Source organism: Bos grunniens, chromosome 28, assembly GCF_055505025.1.
Source record: "Bos grunniens cultivar Pamir isolate PY7600 chromosome 28, Bosgru_T2T1.0, whole genome shotgun sequence".
Taxonomy (NCBI): Eukaryota; Metazoa; Chordata; class Mammalia; order Artiodactyla; family Bovidae; genus Bos; species Bos grunniens.
The window spans coordinates 31,271,752-31,290,959 of NC_141192.1; the positions used below are offsets into that span (position 1 = coordinate 31,271,752).

At 43.9% G+C, this 19,208-nt stretch overlaps 1 protein-coding gene across 26 annotated transcripts in view; it reads left to right on the top strand.

The window, feature by feature from the left end:
- FAM13C (family with sequence similarity 13 member C) overlaps window positions 1-19,208 on the top strand; it is a 140,703-nt gene that overhangs the window by 79,596 nt on the left and 41,899 nt on the right. For 20 of the 26 annotated variants that reach the window (XM_086382467.1, XM_086382466.1, XM_086382474.1 and 17 more), the window contains 2 exons: window positions 3,195-3,252; window positions 18,919-19,003. In XM_086382467.1, the coding sequence (XP_086238593.1) occupies window positions 3,195-3,252; window positions 18,919-19,003 (143 nt within the window). The remainder of the gene's footprint in view (window positions 1-3,194; window positions 3,253-18,918; window positions 19,004-19,208) is intronic. The other 6 variants (XM_086382489.1, XM_086382492.1, XM_086382488.1 and 3 more) reach the window with 1 other exon arrangement.

Consider the following 19,208-nt stretch of genomic DNA (forward strand, 5'->3'; position numbering starts at 1 on the left):
CCACCCCCACCCCTGACAACTGCAAGTCTTTTCTCTATGATGTTTTTCCTGTTTTGTAGATGTGTTCATTTCTCTCATATTTTAAATTCCACATAAAGAGTTATCATATTGTATTTGTCTTTTTGACTTACTTTACCAACCTGTAGGTCCATCCAGATTGCTGCAAATGACATTATTTCATTCTTTTTAATTCCTCTTTTAAGAGTGTAATATTCCTGTAAGACTCTTCTTGATACTCTTTTTTCTTGTATCCTCTTTTTTATTCACTGTTTAAATTGCTGTCTTCATTGGCATCTTATCTCCTTAGTGATGCATCTGTATTTTCCTCATGGTTCTTCCTTCTGTGCCCTAGCTGCCAGATAGCTGCCGTGGCCCTGAATAAGTATGACTCAGCGCTTATCTCTTTCAGCTTATTTACTCACGAAGCTTCAATTATTATTTTTAATTATGCCATTTCATTATTATCATTTATAATTCTGTTGTGTTTTTTACATTGGATCAAAGAGTTCACGTGTTACATTTACTACACCTACCGGTTGCTATGAACGTTTTTCCTGAACTGTCCTTCACATCCTGAATTATCCTGTGGCATACCTGATATCATCTTCACTTGACAGATGAGGAAACTGAGAGTAAGAGAGGTTAATCTCTTGCCCATGAGCACCCACACCAGGTTTAAGTGGTAGATCTGGAAGTCATTCTCGGGTCTGGATCCTTCTGTTTCTTTCTCACTTCATCCATCCAAAAGGCATGTAGTGAGTGTGTGCCATGTGCCAGGTGGCGTGCTTGGCTCTGGCCACCCCGTGAGAAACTGATGCTGTCTGGGACCGCCGTGCATCACTGCTACCCCTGCCCTCGCTTTCCAGAACACGCTGTCAAGTGCCCTGTGCTGGGTGAGCCCTGCTCAGGCACTCTCACTTCCCTATTTCATCCTTGCTTCAAGCTTCAACTATCTAAGTAAAAATTCACGAATTGCCTTTCTTCATGCAAGCCACCCGCTCTCCCCTCCAAAGTGACCTATTTTTCTATCTCATTACGCCATCTCTTTCATTCAGCACTTTCAGTATACATCCAAGACCTCTTGGTGTTCTCCTTGAAAATGCTTCTTTCATCTGTCTCTCCCTCCCCATCTCCTCTCCACCATTCTAATATCAGCTCCCATGTCCTCATTTCTTGATTTATGAAAGCCTCGAGGCTGGGTTCTAATTAGTTTTATTCTCTGCTTCAGAATTCACTAGACTCTAAGTTTCCTAAAGGCCTAGAGGGTTGCTCATTGATTCTCATTTCCAGAACACTGTCCAAGTCACACCAGGAGACATTCAGATGACAACTAAAGCATCTTTGATTTTAGATCACAGTTCTCAAACTTGATCTGGGGTTTGTCTGGACATGACAGGTAGCTTTCTTGGGAGGTTATGAGAATGTATTACATGTAGCTGTTGTCTGCATCACAATAATATATACTATATATTTTAAACCAACTCTTATTTCTGCTTTCTTCCATTAATGTTTGCTCCCATGTAATTTTTTCCTCATCTGCTGGCATCAGAGCCGAAATTCATGGTTGAGAACTGATAAATACTCCTTCCATCAGAGAACACAACTCTTCTATTTATTTCTGGTGCTGCCGTAACTCCATAGAAACACAGTTTGAGAACCACTTTAGTTTACAGAGAGGTTATGAGCTATTCAGAATTTTGGTATTCTTGGATAGGCCACCTTCATGCCTGTTCCCAAGAGGGTTTCTCCCATTTTGCAGGAAAAAGTACTGTGTATTTTCTGAAGCCTTGGAGTCACTGTTTGTGTCTCAGGCAACTGACGAGCAGAGGATTGGTGTGCCACCGTTTTCTTCCTCACTTTCTTGTCTCACCTGGTCCATCTCTCCATGGACTCATGGTTGGGACCCTTAATCTTGTCTCATACCCAGGAGGAGTATTTATGCAGACATGGTCAACATCAGTGTGACCATCAAATTCTGTTTTACCATCTCCTCCTTTTTCTCATTAGAAGTAAATTATTTGCACAGTTAGCAATACTCATGGAGTGAAAGAAATTTTCGTTTTTAAGAATATTTTGAAGATACTAGACTTGTGCGTCATTACTTTTAGAAATCATTCATCTAGATGACCATTCAGAGGACATATATGCTTTCTTCAGAACTCAAACCAAAGCAGAATAGTAATTGTAAATAATTCTGTCCCCAAATAAATCTTTTTGTAAATGACTTAACACTGACTACAGCTTTTATTCCTTAAGATAGCAGATCTTTTGATAAGGATAATAACTATAATTTAATATATGTATTATATAACAGCATGAAAACTGCTGCAGAAAATCTTTAATGTTATGTAATAGAGGCCATTGGACCATAGCACCTGATGAATCATGTTTTGGAGCTAAGCATCTGCCAGAAGTGGAGTTTTGTTGTTTGTTGCTTGTTTTTAAACTTAAAAATATTTATTTGGAGTAGATTTGCCTTAAAGTCTTTTTTCTTCAGTTGGAACCTGAAGTGCAAAGCCTGGCTTTACTGTATTAGAGAGCAATTGCTATAGCATTTATTTTGTTGGGTAAGTGATAGAGGGAATTTCCAAAAGCTGTCTTCAGTGAACAAATGGCATCTTTCGTGACAACTGTATCAGATCACATTTGATCATAAAAACACTGCATCTGCACTGGGTTTGGAGGATTCAGCAGTGTATAAAATGGACAGTCACTGATTTCTTAGAGCCTACATTTTAATGTGGAAATGCAAATAAGCAGCATAGCTTTAGGTAGTGAGAAGTGCTATGAAGAAAATCTAAAAGCAGTGTGTTAAACACTGAAGGGGAGGAATAGTTTGTTTAGAGAGATCAGGAGGGACTCATTGGGAAGCGACACCGGAGCTGAGCTGATGGTCCATGCTAGGCAGAGTCAGCTTTGTGAAAATCTAGGGGGAAAGCAAGTGTGAAGATTTGAACAAGGAACCAGCACTGTGTGTTCAAGAAACAAAAGGCCAGAGAGGCTGGAGGTTAGGGGACCAGGTGAGCGTGACAGGAGGTGGGTGTTACAGACCACTATAAGCAGTCTGGAGTTTGTTCTTCAGGCAGTGGGGCACCACTGAGGGTTTTTAACAGGAATGTGGACAAATCTGCAACAAATGTGCATTGTTGAAAGGTTTCTTTCAAATGGCAATGCTTTTTCTTTGTATTTTACAGAATAGAACAGAGGGCTGCCATTTGGCCAAAGGATGAAACTCAGCAGGACTTCCATGAGGTAGGTGCACTCATTGTGGTTTTGATGAATGTGAATTAGGCACTCATGAAATGTATTATTCTTTTTCCTAGTACTAGAAATTTATCCTGGTTAAAACTTTAAATATTCTTGCTCTTAAGTAAACTTATTTTTCTTGCAGTGCTTTGGGTACTGTTTCCCCTTGCTCTGGAGCAAATATATTTAAAATATTATTTGCAAGACTAATCACTCTGTCTTGGACCAAAACCAAGTCCAGCCATCATTTCATTACATTTCTTTCAACTTTGCTTCAGGATTGTACTACAGCTGTGAGAGTTAACATTTATAAAATTTTCTCTTAATTTTATTTTATCTTCCCCTCCTGCTTTTTCTAATCCCTTTGTCAGTCTCAAATATGATCTTGCTTACTATTTTTCCTCAGAGCATGATACAGCTTGGTGTTGCAAAATGGGCTTCTAATAAACTTTGAGACACTGAGGCCATATTTTCCAATTCAAGTGCTTTCCCACTGAACTGGACATCGCAATGTTAATGTTTGTTCTAGATTTTCTTTGAAATATGTAATTTAATTCTCTCATTGGAAATCACTATAATATAATTAGGGTCCCTTTTTTATGAATGCCTTTGCTTTAGTCATTGATTTGGAATACTCTAATTTCTCTTGTCCCATTGTATAATTAAGGAAAAGTGGGTGTTATATCTGATTAGGATCATGTCAAAAAAGAATGTAGAGACTTGATGTTCATAAGCCAAGAAGAGAAATGATGGGCTTTAGGCAAATTGTTTGTCATTTGGTGCCATCTCTCATCTGTCTCCAAAAAAAAGATAATTAATTGAACTTAGGTGATTATATTTTTCTTTAAACTGTTGAACCTGGCATAAATGAATAACTAAAGGTAAACTGGGTTCCTGATTAAACCCAGTTAAATAAATTACTGAAGTTGTGGACAGTGTCCTAAGGATAACACAGATCCCTGCTTGTTATTCTTTTGTGCATAGTTACAGGCTTCAGATACCACAATCTCACTTGCGGTAAGAAGAGTGAAAAAAAAGTGAGAGAGAGCAGAGGCAAGAGCTTGAATCAATGAACACAGCTGTTTGCCCCACTGGGAACTAAGCAAAATGCTCGTTGTAAAGAAGCACCTATTTGTCTTGACATAAGCGAATAGAAAGATTAAGTGATTCTAAGAGTCAACTTGTGATAGGTTTCAAGTTTATGGGAGAAACTCTGATTTGTGAGCTGGAGCCCCATGAGATTGCTAAGATTACTTGAGCAGTTCTCAGATCACAATTGCCCAAAGCTCTGTATGAAAATCTGCTTTTCTGTACTCCTTCACTATATTGTATTTGCACATTACATGAAATGTGCCAGTTCACTGCCCTGAGATTACGCGGGTACAAGAATGCTGAATGAAGACAGACTTCTGAAAGAGCAGTCAGCGCCATATTGTAAATGTGGGCTCTTGCATGAGAAAACTGGTTCTGCTGATCCAGACTTTATAACAATGTGTGCTCAAGTGGAATTGTTCCAGTAAGGGAGTAAATCATATGTGCAGATCACGTTGTAATTATGATTTAGGGGCTGAAGGAAACCCGAGGAACACGCACTGAGGAAACTTGAACAGAAGCAGCTCATGGTCCAAAGCCATGCCAGGAGAACTGACTCATTCAAACCTGTCGGGGTCCAGCCCCGGTTGGATCCAGGGATTCCCTCGGGAGGACGGCGTTGGCGATTAAAGGATAGCAAAGCAGAGATTAGAGGCTCATTATAACTGGTTTACGCAGAAAATCAATAAAACCTGTGACATCAGATTTGCTCTGACCACAGAGGCTACAGGCACCCTCTCGAATTGCTGAAGGTGCCCCACCTTAGGCACCTTCTCGAGTGGGTCTTAGAAGCCCAGGCAAGTAAGTGGTCCCAGAGGACCTCCGCGCTCCAATTAAATGTCCTGAAGGAAGAACAGAAAAGAAAAGGAGAGAAAAAGAAACAAGAAAGAATGACACGGGGAGACCAAGCTTTGAGCAAGGCCCATACCTTTATTTTCAAAGGGAGCTTATATACCTTAAGTTGTGCATAGAGGATAATAGGGGGTGTAAAATCATGCAAATTCAGCAGTCTTTGATCCTTATTGAGACCAGGCTTTTCTTTTCTGCAAACTTATCGTATACAAATGGTTTAGGTGATTTACATCTTCTGGCCAGAAGGCCTGTTAACATTTTATGACTCTGATAAAGGTTTGTCAACCATAAGTCTTATTTTCTCTAAGAGTAATTATTTTAAAGTTTGGCGCCATCCTCTGAAGGTGTTAGATAAAGTTGCATTCCTATAGGGCAAAGGTTCAGTGGGCTTACAACAAAGGAAAGAATCTATTACCTTAAGGGTCTAAAGTTGTTAACACCAAGGCCACTACTTATTTTTTCTATATACCAACTATATTAATTAATACACTTCCAAGGATACAATACAGGGATGTGGAAACTTGGCAGCAAGCATTGGTCTCAACAATGAAATCTTGTACTAGTTCTATTCTAACAATTTCTAACTCCCCAAGAGGCTCTATACTATTTGAATATCTTAAGCTTCCGGTGCCTCTCGTGGTTGGGAGACTGTAAACAATCGTATGCGTAGCTGTAGGAGTCCGGGTAAACCTGTCAGGCAAGTTAGAGAGCCGTCTGAGAGATTTGGATTTAAACACTCCTATTATGCCCAGGAGGCTTATTAACTAGAGCTTTAAGTTGATTTCCTAAAGAGAAAGGTGGTCGGGGATAGCCCCCCGTTAATGTCAGAGGAGTTGGTGAAAGTCGTAAAATAGTAAAACAGACAGATTCTGGTTTTGGGGTAGACGCTCAGGCAGATCCAGGGGGGCCCCTCAAGCCCTGACTCGTCTTTGCATGTCAGGCCTCTCCACATGACCTTTGTCATGGATGGGAACTCCCATGCTGGCTCCCGGCACAAACTCATTGTTGGAGACATCCTATAGAATGGGACTGTGTTAAACTTGATCTTCCCTAGCTTTTCCTAATCTTAGAGACTGCCAAACTCTCTTATGGAAGAACCCCATAATAATATATCTTTCGGCAACATAGTCTTATGGAATACAGGTGGGAGATATTACTTTAGTATTTTTAATGCAAATAGAAAATACATATAGAAAAGTGTACATATTGTCCGTGTACAGCTGGATGAATACTCACAAAGTGTGTAACCAGCGTCAAGTAACAGAACATTGTTACAGGCACCCTTATTTAATTCTTTCCAATCATTCTTCCCCTAGAACGGTAACTATTCTTTGGACTTCAGTAGATTTGTTTTGTCTTTTGTTTGTTTGTTTTTCGAACTGCATATACATGGACTGTATGTACTCTTTTGTGTCTGGTTTCATTTACTCAGTAGTATGTGTGAGATTCATATATTTTGGGTATGTAGTTTAACTTTGATTCTCCTCGCTGTAACCCATTGTATGGTTGTTTTTAGTTTTTGACTCATGATCAGTTGCAACTAGTTGTAATTTTTTAAAAGAACTATCTTTCAGTCTCTTTGTACATTTGCTATTGTATAGGAGTATTCCTTCCATCTCTGAGTGGAAATGTAAGGAAGAGTGTTTTGTTGTGTTAACCATCTTCATTGTTCTTTGCGCCTATTGTTTACATACTACCCCCTCCAAAACAGAGGCTTCTAGTTCTTTAAAAGAACTCACTAGTTCCATATCTGCTCTCCCATTCTAACTTGTAAGTCTAAAGAAACAACAAAAAAGTTTCTTTTCTTAAGTCTTTCTCAAATTTGTTACAATACTGATTCTGTTTTATGTTTTGGTTTTTTGGCCACAAGGCATGTGGGATCTTAGTTCCCCAACCAGGGATCGAACCTGTACCCCGTTACATTGAAAGGCAAAGTCTTAACCACTGGACAACCAGGGAAATCCCCCCAAATGAGTTTCTTGAGCTTTGTAAGAAGCATAGTCCACAAATATTTTCCAGATGTTTTTGTGGACCCTAATGTTGCAATTGTTGGTTATAACAATTTTAAGGTGTTACTGTATTTTCTACAAAGTTCACATCTGGTAATTCATAACTACTTCTTAAGCTTCTTAATTCCACTTGCTCAGATGAGGCTCTGCTGTATTTGATTCCAGAGCTAGTAGTTGACCTGAGCTCTCCTCTGTATAGTAAGGTAATACATGATGTCAAATAGCTACCTATGAGCATCCATCTGTGTGTGTATTCCTGATAGCTTCCCAGTGAACTGAAAAACTCACTTCTCATTTTCACTGGGATGAGTATACATTTAATTCCTGCCAGCCTCACTTTTCTTCTGCTAGTCTCAGGCTCCCAGTTTTTGACCATGGGTCTCTCAATAGGGTTTGCCTCTCCACTCCATGAGCTTTGCTGTCTCTGGGACTATACTATAGGAGCCGGTTTCTGGAAAACTGATTGTGTCCATTCTGGCACCGACCTGAGCTTTCTGACTCTGCCTCCGTATGACATCTGGAGATTTTATTTGTTGGGGTCCCCTGGATCCTAGTTGTAAATTATCTGCCGCTATAATACATAAGAAGGTTTTATTTGTTGTGGTGTCCTGTATCTTGATTGGAAAATATTCTCGACTTGAGATCTGTCAAAGTCTAATTCAGCATAATCCTTGGTTTTGTTTACCCTTGTCTATATAATCACTAAGCAGTCAATAGTTCAAAAAGTTGCTTGAAGGATAAAATGAGAAAAAATACTGTTTTCCCTCTCCATGTCCTAGTAGTTCCCATTACTGGCTTCAGTTTCAATTAAGAAAAATAACAATATGTGAGGAACACGAATGGATCTCCCCTTCCCTGAGAAAACTTACCCTATTTGGTCCTCATATTACTTTTCTAGCTCCCAAACTGCATACCATGAATCATCACATCAGCTTCTTTTCATTCTTCATTTGTGAAATTGAGGCAGGTTTTGAATTGGGTTAACTCTAGGAGTGCTTTCAGTTTTAACACTCACTGTTTCTGCTTCTTACCCCGGCTAGTGCTTATAGGATTTAGTCATAGGTTCCCATGAGGGATAGAATGAGGTGAATTGTGCCCCTTTTTGAGTGTATATGCACATGTCTATGTGTGGGGCTCCATGTGAAAGGTTTGATTGTCTTTTTATTACTATCCATAGATTAGCATATAGATACATTCTGGCATCAAGCCTTGTTAGAACTCTAGATGGTACTTACTATTTTGTTTTAGATGTGGTTCTCCCTCAAAACTGTTTTAATTTTGAGGAAATGGTCTAGCAAGAGGTTTCTTTAGGCCCTTGATACTCCTCAGTTGGCTGAATGGTATTTTTTTCTGTAGGACTAGGCAGCTGTATTTTTCTATTGAAATACAAACCCAGTCTACAGGGTTGGGCCTTTAGATCAGAATTGACTGAGTTTTTTTCCTTCTAGTTTCCTTGTGACTGAAAGTCAATTCAAGCTGGCTTTCATAAACAACAGGATTTTATTGATTCACACACCTGGAACTTTACGATCAGGATAGATTCCACTCTTGGCTAGATCCAGGGATTAAAGGCTTGTCAAGTAGACAGCATCTTTCCATTTCAACTCTACTTTCCTATATCGACTTTGTCTTTAGATTGACCCCTCTCTGGGGATATGTTATTCTTACAGCTAGAAATCCTAGTGTATATTAGTTTTCTATTACTGTGTAAAAAATTGCCAGAAGCTTAGCAGCTTTTCTCTTTTATTAGCTCACAGTTGTGCAGATAATAAACTTGGATAGACTCCATTAGACTCTGCTCAAGGTCTCACAAAACTGAAATCATGGCATTGGCAATGATAGATTCTTATCTGGAGGTTCTGCAGTTGAGTCCATATTCATGCTCATTCAGGCCATTGCCTGAATTTACTTCCTTGAGGTTGTAGGACTGTAGACCCCATTTCCTTGCTGGTCAGCATCTGGGAGTAGCTCTCAGCTTCTAAAGGCTGCCTGCATTCCTTCTCACCTTGGCCTCTACGTCTTTGAGCCAGCAGCACCAAATCCTTCTGTGCTCCAAATCTCTGATGTTATAGTCTACCAGCTAAAAAAAAACGCCTCTACTTTTAAAAGGCTCACCCTGATTGGATCAGGCCCACTGAAGCAATCTCTGTATCCTTGGTCACCTGAGTTAGGACTTTAGTTATATCTGCAAAATCTCTTCAACATAGCACCTAAATTAGTGTTTGATTGCATAACCAGTGTACAGGAATCTTGGGGACCATCTTTAAAATTCTGCTTATAAGAAATGAAAATGGAGTCCTTTCTACTCTGTAAAGTCTCATACTTGAGTCTCATTTATCTGACTTGGGACCTGTAGCCCATTCTTGAACCAATCACTGTGACCTTGGGGTTTGAAATAAGCTGATTGGCTAGAGAGGGACACATTTTCCCATTTTGGATCAGAAGATGGGTAAATGGATGCTGGGATGCGTAATATTGGTCTCTGGAAGCCTAATATCCAAAGTCATCTGCCTGTATGACACCACTGCGGGGTGCCATTTAGCTTTTCTCTGGTATGGTTTCATGGGTGAGATGAAGTGACCTTGCTTCGCTACTAGCATTTCTTTCTCAGCAGGAATGGTGCCCTGTGATTCATTTAATTTTAGCCACTTTTCTTGTCAGTGTCAACAAGGACATCCTGCAGTCAACATGGTCATGGTGTGAACCCTGGGTTTCTTTCCCAGTGGGATGAACTGCCCAGCAAAGAAACTCTGAACTGTTGCATGCCTGGTTTACCTTGCCCCCTCATTCAGAGGCAACTCTCCAGCCTAATTTCTGGTTTCCAGGGTAACCAGGTTTGTAGTCATGACCCTCAGGGGAATCCTTAGTGTGGCATTGGCAGAAAAGGTAGAAGCCATGCTAGCTGCTGCTCTGTCCGGGGATTAAGTTGGAGATATTTCAGGGGTGTTGGGCTGAGCAGAGAAGTTCTAGCAGGACTCTCTGTAACTGGCCCACCTGGGTTTGCCTTTCGCCTACCAGCCTCACCATCACCCACACTCCACGTGGCTTTGTCCTGCCGGCCTTTGCTCCTTCCTTTGGCGTGGCATCTCTGTCCTCTGCCTCCTTTCTCACTTTTACATTTACTCGTCTGCATGCTGCCAGTTTCTTGTTCTCTCCCCCACAGTCCTGGAAAGGACTGTGTCTGCTTCATGCCTCCCAGGGGCCAGCCTGTGTGGCACTTTCTTTGCTTTGTAGCTAAAGGAGGAATATAAGGACAATGTAGTAAGTGTTCTGTAAAGCTGACGTTGATGGACACCTCTTTCATTAGAGATTGTTCTTAAAAATTTCATCTTGTGATGGAATGATGGGGAGGTTTGTTTATCCCTATCTCTATCTCTCTATCTGTCTATTGGTCTACCCATCTATCCATCTATCTATATCCATCTATCTATACAACTATCTATTTTCCCATTTCCATTTGGCAAAATATAAAGTTGACAAGTTTTATGAAATAGTCATTCCCCAGTAGCCCCTGACAGATTAAAGAAAAATATTTCTGCTCATCTTAAGACCAAAATTTTGCCTGAAAGCTTTAACTTTGGGGATATTTTTTCAACAGTTTTTATTGAGAAGCAAATGTGTACCCCGCTGTGGGTCTGGAACTGCTATGGGGTATGGGGGCTGCAACAGAAAGTGAACTTTGTCATCCCTGCTTTCCATGGATTTAGAAGGACGCACTTCAACTTAGTATCCTAGACTCTGGTCTTCCTAGCGTTGGTCTCTTTTCCCTTTTTAGGATATTTTTGGCTTTCCTAGGGCTATAAAACTCAGATTTTAAGGCAGGTAAAAGCTTAATTTTCTTGTTTTCTAACAAAATACTAGTATTTGAGGAAATGGCTAATGGTTTCCAGTGTCTTTAAAGACGTGGGTTGGTAACTTATTTCTTATGGCAAGTGATTTTATAATTTACAGTGGGATGGTTATTGATTTCTAATATTCATTGAGTTTTAGTAATTTCTAAGGGGTTAAGGTAGTCTCAGAAAAGAATTAAGTGCCCATGGGCCAAAATGATTGGATGATTTTCCTACAGACAGAGAAGGAACAAATGGTAGATTTGGGGTTAAAAGCCCCAGTGGTCCCTGTACTGTGCACGCATCCTACTGAATTTAGTTTTTAAGCCAGATATTTTTCAGAGCTTAAAAAAGACTGGAACTTAAGTAGCCACAGAGAAGTAACCATATGGGCTGTAGCCCATGGACTAGATTTGTGGACTTCAGCCCAAGGGATATATAATTGATGTTCTGGGGAAAAAAAAAAAAAGGCTTGTTAGGGTAGCTGTCTATCTTAATGCCTGTGCCTTTGTGCTAGAAATTACAAAGAGAAACTACTAAAGTCCATTCTATGAGTTGTTCATGTCTTGTTCTCTAGAAAAGCTCAGAATTTTGAATTAAAATGTAAGTTCGTAAAACTGTATTGGTCTCTCCTAAATATCTTGTTTTTATTGTTTACTTAATAAAGTGAACATAATGAGGATATCACAAAGAGGTGAAATTAAGTACAGGACTCCCTCTTCCTCAGCTGAAATCATATCATCTGGCTGGAAAAAAATTTGGTTTGGGTTATTGTGTGTGGTGGCAAGATTGTCCTTGTTTTACAAAGATGTGCTTCTATCATCAGAATAGGACCTGGATCCTCTTCTCAGCAGAGGATTGCTTGGAGTGAATGGCTTCTTCTCCTATGCTGAATCTCCATTGCGTAGCGTAGGACAGTGAGGGAACAAAAATATTGTTCCTGGGACAGTTAGAGCTAAACAGGCAACAAAGGCAGCATTTAGAGTGGGTCAGGTCCCAAGGGAATAGGGCAGTGTTTCTCAGAGTCTGGACCTTGGACCTCCTGCATCTCAGCGCCCCTGCTCCAGACCGCAGAATCTGAGTCTGTCGCTGCCTGGGAGACCACATCTTTAACAAACTCCCCAGTGATTCGTGAGCATTTTAAAATTTCTGAACCAAGGCAGCAAGGAGGCTTGAAATGGAATACTCAGAAGGGCTTCCCAAGTACTATGTCAAGGGTCCAGGCAAACAAAAGACAGTCTACAGTGGCAGTTTCTGTAATGGTTGGCTCCTGTTTTGCTCATTGTGAGGGCTTCAGCAGTGAACAATGGCGGCATGCTTCCAGCCCTTCTGGAGCTGGGAAGAGCCAGTAAATTCCATATTATAGTGAGTGTTGGGAGGGAAAAAAGCAAGGTGCTAAAAGAGAAATTAGAGGCCCCTGTTTGGATAAAGGTAATCAGAACTGGTTTAAAATTTGATGGGAATTTGACTGTGAAGGAATTACAGCTGAAGTAGCCCTGGGGAAGTAGGGGCAGGGAGCAAATAGAAAGGAAGGGTGGCATATGTGTATATATGTGTGTATGTGTGTGTGAGTGTGTGTGTGAGTGTGTGGTGAGGGAGCATACACAGAAAACCTGGAAGCTCAGGGAACAAGAGTACTCAGTAGAATGGAGATGTTCAGGGGCCCCACTGTGACCTCAGTTTTGGGCAGATTTCCAGTTTGATCTTGCAATAGACAATCTATGTCGAGTTCTTGAATAGATAAAGGGATGGGCGAGGGTCACTAAACCTCTTCATGGAAGTTAAAAGGAAGCTATCCTTTTTCTGCAACTGGTGAGTTGTAGACAAAGGGATCCTAAAATAGTATTTCACCATCCAGCCTGTGTGGGTGTTCCCCATTCCCACCCAACTAAAGTGAGACCCGGTAATTGTAGAGGAAAGAAAATGAGTAGAGTATTTTCTAAAACAAGTCGCATATTTTCCATTGTGTCAAAGAGAAAAATTAGCTTGTAGAAAACCACACCTAGGCTTCACACTCGTCTCTCTGGTTTCTCTGGTGACCAAATGGGAGCACTGGGAAGCAGAAGTAGTCATCATTCTTTAGCGGCTCCATCAGCCTTTGTTCAGGTTTCCTGGAGATCCTAGTGACCCATTCAGCAAGACTTTGGGTGGAAACCTGGAAGAGCCCTGGCAGGCTAGCCTTGAGGGATGGGCTGGGGACAGCCTGATAGAGAAGCCCCAGAGCACGAGAAGGACCAGATGCAGGCCGCACTGACGGGGTTGACTGCCTGTCATTCTCCTCTAGGGCTAAAGCCTGTTCCTGCGTAAAAGGTCACCGAGTCAGGCTGAATTGGAGAAACAGTGGCTTACTCACTCTGTCCCCAGGCCTGGCCTGTGGTTTCTCCCCCTCATCGCCATAACTGTGACAGTAATAACTGGCATCATTGTTTTATTTGTCCGTTTGTGTATTAGCCATCTCTCCACTAGACTGAGGCCCCATGAGGAAGGGGCTGACATCAGTCTCAGGCTCTGGAGCCCAGCGCAGCTCTTTGTACATTGACAGCTGCCAGAGCCTGGGAGCTGCACGTGTGCTGGTGCAGCTGTGGGTGGTGTGACCCTCGCGTATGCAGTGGGAGCTTCTCAGAGGCAGCTCTGTGGGGCTCAGCCCTGATGGGCGCATGTCTCCTTTCTCCCCCTGGAGAGACACGTATGTGACGGTGGCACAGATTGCTCCCGGGGAAAGCCTCTCCTGCCTGGATTCTCTGGTCATCGGGGCTGTTCCATGCAGGGTGTCCAAGTCCCCACACTCTTCCTGTGCTGAGAAACAGGAACGGTAGCAGGCAGTCCTCAGGTCAGGGGTCAGTGTGGGGTAGGGACAGGGCATAGCTGATGACCGTTGGCATGCAGTTTCTTCCAGTCTGCCCCCTGGTCCTCAATTCTGGAAGTTCACATTTTCCCTTCTCCTTGGATGTCTTCTTGTCCCACGAGACCTTCATCTTCTCTCTCCTGTTTCATTGGGCACTCTCTTCTTCCCTGCCCCATTAAACTTCCTCCTGTCTGGTGTCTGAGAGAGGAACAAACCAGCTGTGCAAATGGATCTCCTTTGATGCTTGGCATCTCTGTTGGGCCTCAGTACTAGTGAGGGAGACGGAGGGCAGGGAGGATGGCTGGGAACCACCCATGACTACTTCCAGCTGTAACTGGGTCTCAGCATTACACACTCTCTGGGCGACTGGAGAGGCCTCTGAACGTGACCTGACAAACCCCTCTGCAGTGAGATTCTTCACTCTCTGTGTTGTGTGAACACTTGGTTTAGTTCCACAAACACCGTCCAGGCACACATGCTGCCAGCTTCCGTGCATCAGCCTCAGTGCATGAGCAAGATTGTTTTCTGTCCTGGAAAGTTGGAAGGGAACTTACAAGTCACCTGGGCTCAAGTACTTCTGGACGGTGGAGTGATGCGTCAGGACGCAGAGCTTCGGCTGGGGTCTGGCCCCCGACGCCCAGCGCTCTGTCCAGCGGCCTCTGGGGTTTGGAGACTCACATAGTAGCCACAGTGTCCAGGGCTTGAGTGTTTGCCGTGTGCGGTGCCTTCCTCATCTCATTCTTGAAGCAGGCGCCTTTGTTACTGTCATCACTCCCTCTTGTTATGCATGAGGAAATTAAGGCTTAGACTAGCTAAGGCTCTTGTCCAAAGTCAGCCGCACAGAATGCAGCAGACGGAGCCCCTGGATCTGTGCGAAGGCCGTGTCCTCACCTGCTTTGTAGAATCTATAAGAGCACATAGAGTTGACAAAAGGCGGCTGGTCCAAATCATCCTGCTAAACGTAGAGAAGGACTGGTTTTGTTTTTTAAAACCATGGTAAAATAAACAATGTAAAATGTCACAATTTAGCCATTTTAAAGAATGCAATTTAGTGGCATTAAGCACATTGGTGTTTTGGGGCTGCCATCACCACCATCTGTCTTCAGAACTTGATTTATCTTCCCAATCTTCAACTCCATACCCATTAAACACAAACCTCCTTTTCTTCCCCACCAGCCCCACGGCAACCACCATTCTGCGTCCCGTCTCTCTGGATTTTACTGCCTAGAGTGTGTGTCCTTTTTGACTGGCTTATTTCACTCAGTATAATGTCCTCAAGGTTCATTCATGTTGTAGAGTGTGTCAAAACTTTCTTCCTCTTTAAGGCTAAATAATATTTCATTATATGTATTGTATATATCACATTTCATTTATCAGTTCATCTGCTAATGAGCACCTTGGGTTGTTTCCACCTTATATTAATCTGCTAAAACTCTATTAGGGCTACAATTAAAAAAAGAGATGCCACAGACTCAGTGGCCAAAACATTTGTCACAGTTCTGGAGGTGGGAAGTCCAAGGTGAATGTGTCAGCAAAATTGGTTTCCCTGAAGCCTCGTCCATGGCTTGCAGACAGCTGCCTTCTCTCTGTGTCCTCACATGGCCTTTTGTCTGTGACTGTGCATCCCTGGGTCTCTCTCTCTCTCTCTATTGTCAGCCTCACCCTTATGACCTTATTTTACCTTCAGTTCAGTCAGTTCAGTCGCTCAGTCGTGTCCGACTCTTCGCGACCCCATGAATCACAGCACGCCAGGCCTCCCTGTCCATCACCAACACCTGGAGTTCACTCAGACTCACGTCCATCGAGTCAGTGATGCCATCCAGCCATCTCATCCTCTGTCGTCCCCTTCTCCTCCTGCCCCCAATCCCTCCCAGCATCAGAGTCTTTTCCAACGAGTCAACTCTTCACATGAGGTGGCCAAAGTACTGGAGATTCAGCTTTAGCATCATTCCTTCCAAAGAAATCCCAGGGCTGATCTCCTTCAGAATGGACTGGTTGGATCTCCTTGCAGTCCCAGGGACTCTCAAAAGTCTTCTCCAACACCACAGTTCAAAAGCATCAATTCTTCGGTGCTCAGCCTTCTTCACAGTCCAACTCTCACATCCATACATGACCACAGGAAAAACCATAGCCTTGACTAGACGAACCTTTGTTGGCAAAGTCATGTCTCTGCTTTTGAATATGCTATCTAGGTTGGTCATAACTTTCCTTCCAAGGAGTAAGCGTCTTTTAATTTCATGGCTGCAGTCACCATCTGCAGTGATTTTGGAGCCCAAAAGTTTTACCTTAATTGCCTCTTAAAGGCCTCATCTCCAAATGTAGTTACATTGGAGGTTAGGGCTTCACTATATGAATTTGAGGGAGACAGTTCAGTCCATGATACATTTCTTGGTTATTGGGAATAGTGTTGCTGTGAACGTGGATGTACACATATCTATTGAGTCACTGCTGGCAATATTTTGGGGGTGTACCCAGCAGTGGGCTGCTGGCTCACACAGCAGTTCTGCTGGTAGAATTACCCGTGTTTAGGGGTGCCTGTTTGTGGAGCCACCATTCTGTTTGCTGTTGCAGCTGCGCCATCTCACAGCTTGGGGGTAGTAGTAGTAGCTCAGTACGAGTAGTGTTAGTCGCTCAGTCGTGTCTGACTCTTTGAGACCCCATGGACTGTGGCCCGCCAGGCTCCTCTGTCCATGGGATTTTCCAGGCAAGAATACTGGAGTGGATTGCCATTCCCTTCTCCAGAGGATCTTCCTGACCCAGGGATCGAACCTGGGTCTCCTGCATTGCAGGCAGATTCTTCACCATCTGAGCTACAGGGGAAGTAAGATTTCTTAATTTTCAGAGTAGTTTTGCTCCTTATAAGAGGCCACTCCAGTTTTTAAGGTCCTTCATTAGAAAGCTAGCCTGGAATCATGCATTTTTGCATTCCAAATGCTTGGTTAATAAAACTTTCCAGAAACCTGTTACCCTTGCTCCTTCTGTACTTCCTATCAATAACATTGGGCCCTTACTTCCACACGTAACTGCTGGGAAAACATCCCAGGGAGGAAGAAGAAGCTGTAAAAAAATGGGCTGGCATCAGACAGATGCTTCATCTGAGCTGTGGGCCCCTGGCAGTCAGCCCCTAAGCATGGGGGAAGTTTGTACCAGGTCTTACTGCATCTCTGAGCTGAGCAGAGAAGAGGTCCTGAGCCTGTTTGAAAGAGGTTCTGCCACTTTCAAACTGGCCAAAAGACTAGGGATTTAAGACATTCCTCAATGAGAAGCTTTTGAAAAAGCATTTATTTCTTTGGCTGGGTCTTAGTTGCTGCATAAGGGATCTTCCATCTTCTTTGTGGCAGGTTGAGATCTTTAGCTGTGACATGTGGGATCTAGCTCCCAGACCAGGTATTGAACCTGGGCCCCCTGCATTGGGAATGAGGAGTCTTAGCCACAGGACCACCAGGGAAGTCCCTCAGGGAGCAGCTTTTTAAAACACAGCGGTGGGTTCATATTTACTCACATCAACAGAAGGATGAGAGAATGTGTGCAGAAAGGGGCTGGGTGTGAGGAGGTGTGGGGGTTGGCATTTATGTGGGGTAAGGAATCAGGCTGTCTGGGGATGAGGGGTGAGAACAGGATGTGTGAGTGGGAGCTGAGGATGAGGGTGTATGTAGGGGTGTATATAAAGTAGGGTGTTGGTGTGGGGGGATGGGGATAAAGGGACTGCGGGGGAGGGATGAGCGTGTGTATGGGTGGAGGTGGGATATTTAGTTGTAAACTACGTGTGGAGTAGAGTGTGAAGGTGGAGACTTGGGCATGAGGGTGTGGAGGAGGCGGGTGAAGGTGTGTATAGGGTAGGGAGCCGGAGTATGTGTATAATAGAGTGCAAGGGTATACATAGGACCGGGGTGTGTGTCTGGAGTAGGAAGTGGCATTATGAGGGTGTGTGGGGACTAAGTTATATGGAGGAGGTCAGAGCATGTGTGTGTGTGTGTGTGCGCGTGTATGTGTTGGGTCATAATGAGAGGGGGAACCCGTGGCTCTACTCCAGGTAGCGCCCTCTGCCACCCACCGACCTCTGCTGGGAACCTGGTGGGCGGAAGACCCTGGTGGGTGGAGGAGCTCTGAGGCCGTTGCAGGGAAGAGGGCCCAGTCAGGGACTCAGCGTGACTCACTTTCACCTGCTGGGGGACCGGGTTTGCCCAGCATCTGCATCATGGCAGGATACGTGCGTCAGTCTGTATGACTTTGCTCTTATTAGGAAACACGGGAGGAATTTAAAATGAGAAGTGAAGCTGGGGATGGGGGAGGTTGGCCGGGAGTTACAAACGATGAATCGCTTCACCCTCAGCAGTGGGGTCAGACTAAGGGACCAGGGTCATCATCTCCATCCATCCCTGCCCTCTGTTCTGACAGCAGGCGGCCGTAGCCATTCCATGGGAGAAAAGTAACTTGAGAAGTCACATGTGCACTCGCACACATAGACCCTGCCCCCTAGACACAGGCACACAGCCCACATGCAGATGCAGAAAAGGGAGCCCCGAAGCACCTCCCAGCTGCCAGGCAGCCTCTGCAGCAGTAACTGTTTGTGCACTGCGGGCTGCTGCGGGCTTTGCAGGGAAGGGATGCTGGCTTTTATGAATGGTAGCCGGGGAGGGGCTAATGTCATCCGCTCCTGATGTCAGCACAGTGAATGAAACACTTGGAAAGCGTAAAGGCTCAGGCACCCGGGAAGCAGACACCTTCTCAGATTGGCCCTCTGGGTGCAGCGTCTCTTGCTGACGAAATCACCAGTCCCATGTGTCACAGATAATCAATATACATTAGATTTATATAAAACAGAAACTGAGACTGCCTGTGGAGTAACGCGCCTCTGCTTCTGGCACAGCCAGTTCTGCCCGAGACCCCTTTCTGGCCGGGTGCTGGGGAAGGAAGCTGCAGACCCAGCATTGCGTTAGCATCTAACTGAGCCAGCCCGATGTTCTGCTTCTGCTGGCAGAATTCCTTGCTGAAGCTCCAAGCCGTGGAAACTGATCTGTGCTCTGCCTTTTTGACACACCAGGAAGAAGCTACGCAGGTGCACGGAGTCAAGGACCCAGCCCCAGTGTCCACCCAGAGTGTAGCTGCCGAAGGGGCAGGGGCCGCAGGTAAGAGGCTGGGCTCGGGGTCCTCATCTGTGCTCTCAGGATAGTTTCACCCCTTGCTGCTTCCCCTGAACCTGGCTCCTGTGGGAAGCAGTGCCTGGTACACTGGGGAAATGACAGGGAGCAGGGGGAGTTAAGACGTGCTGGAATCTAGATCTTTCTTTCTAGCTGGGGACCAGAGTCCCCAGAGATGGTGTCAGGTGAAAAG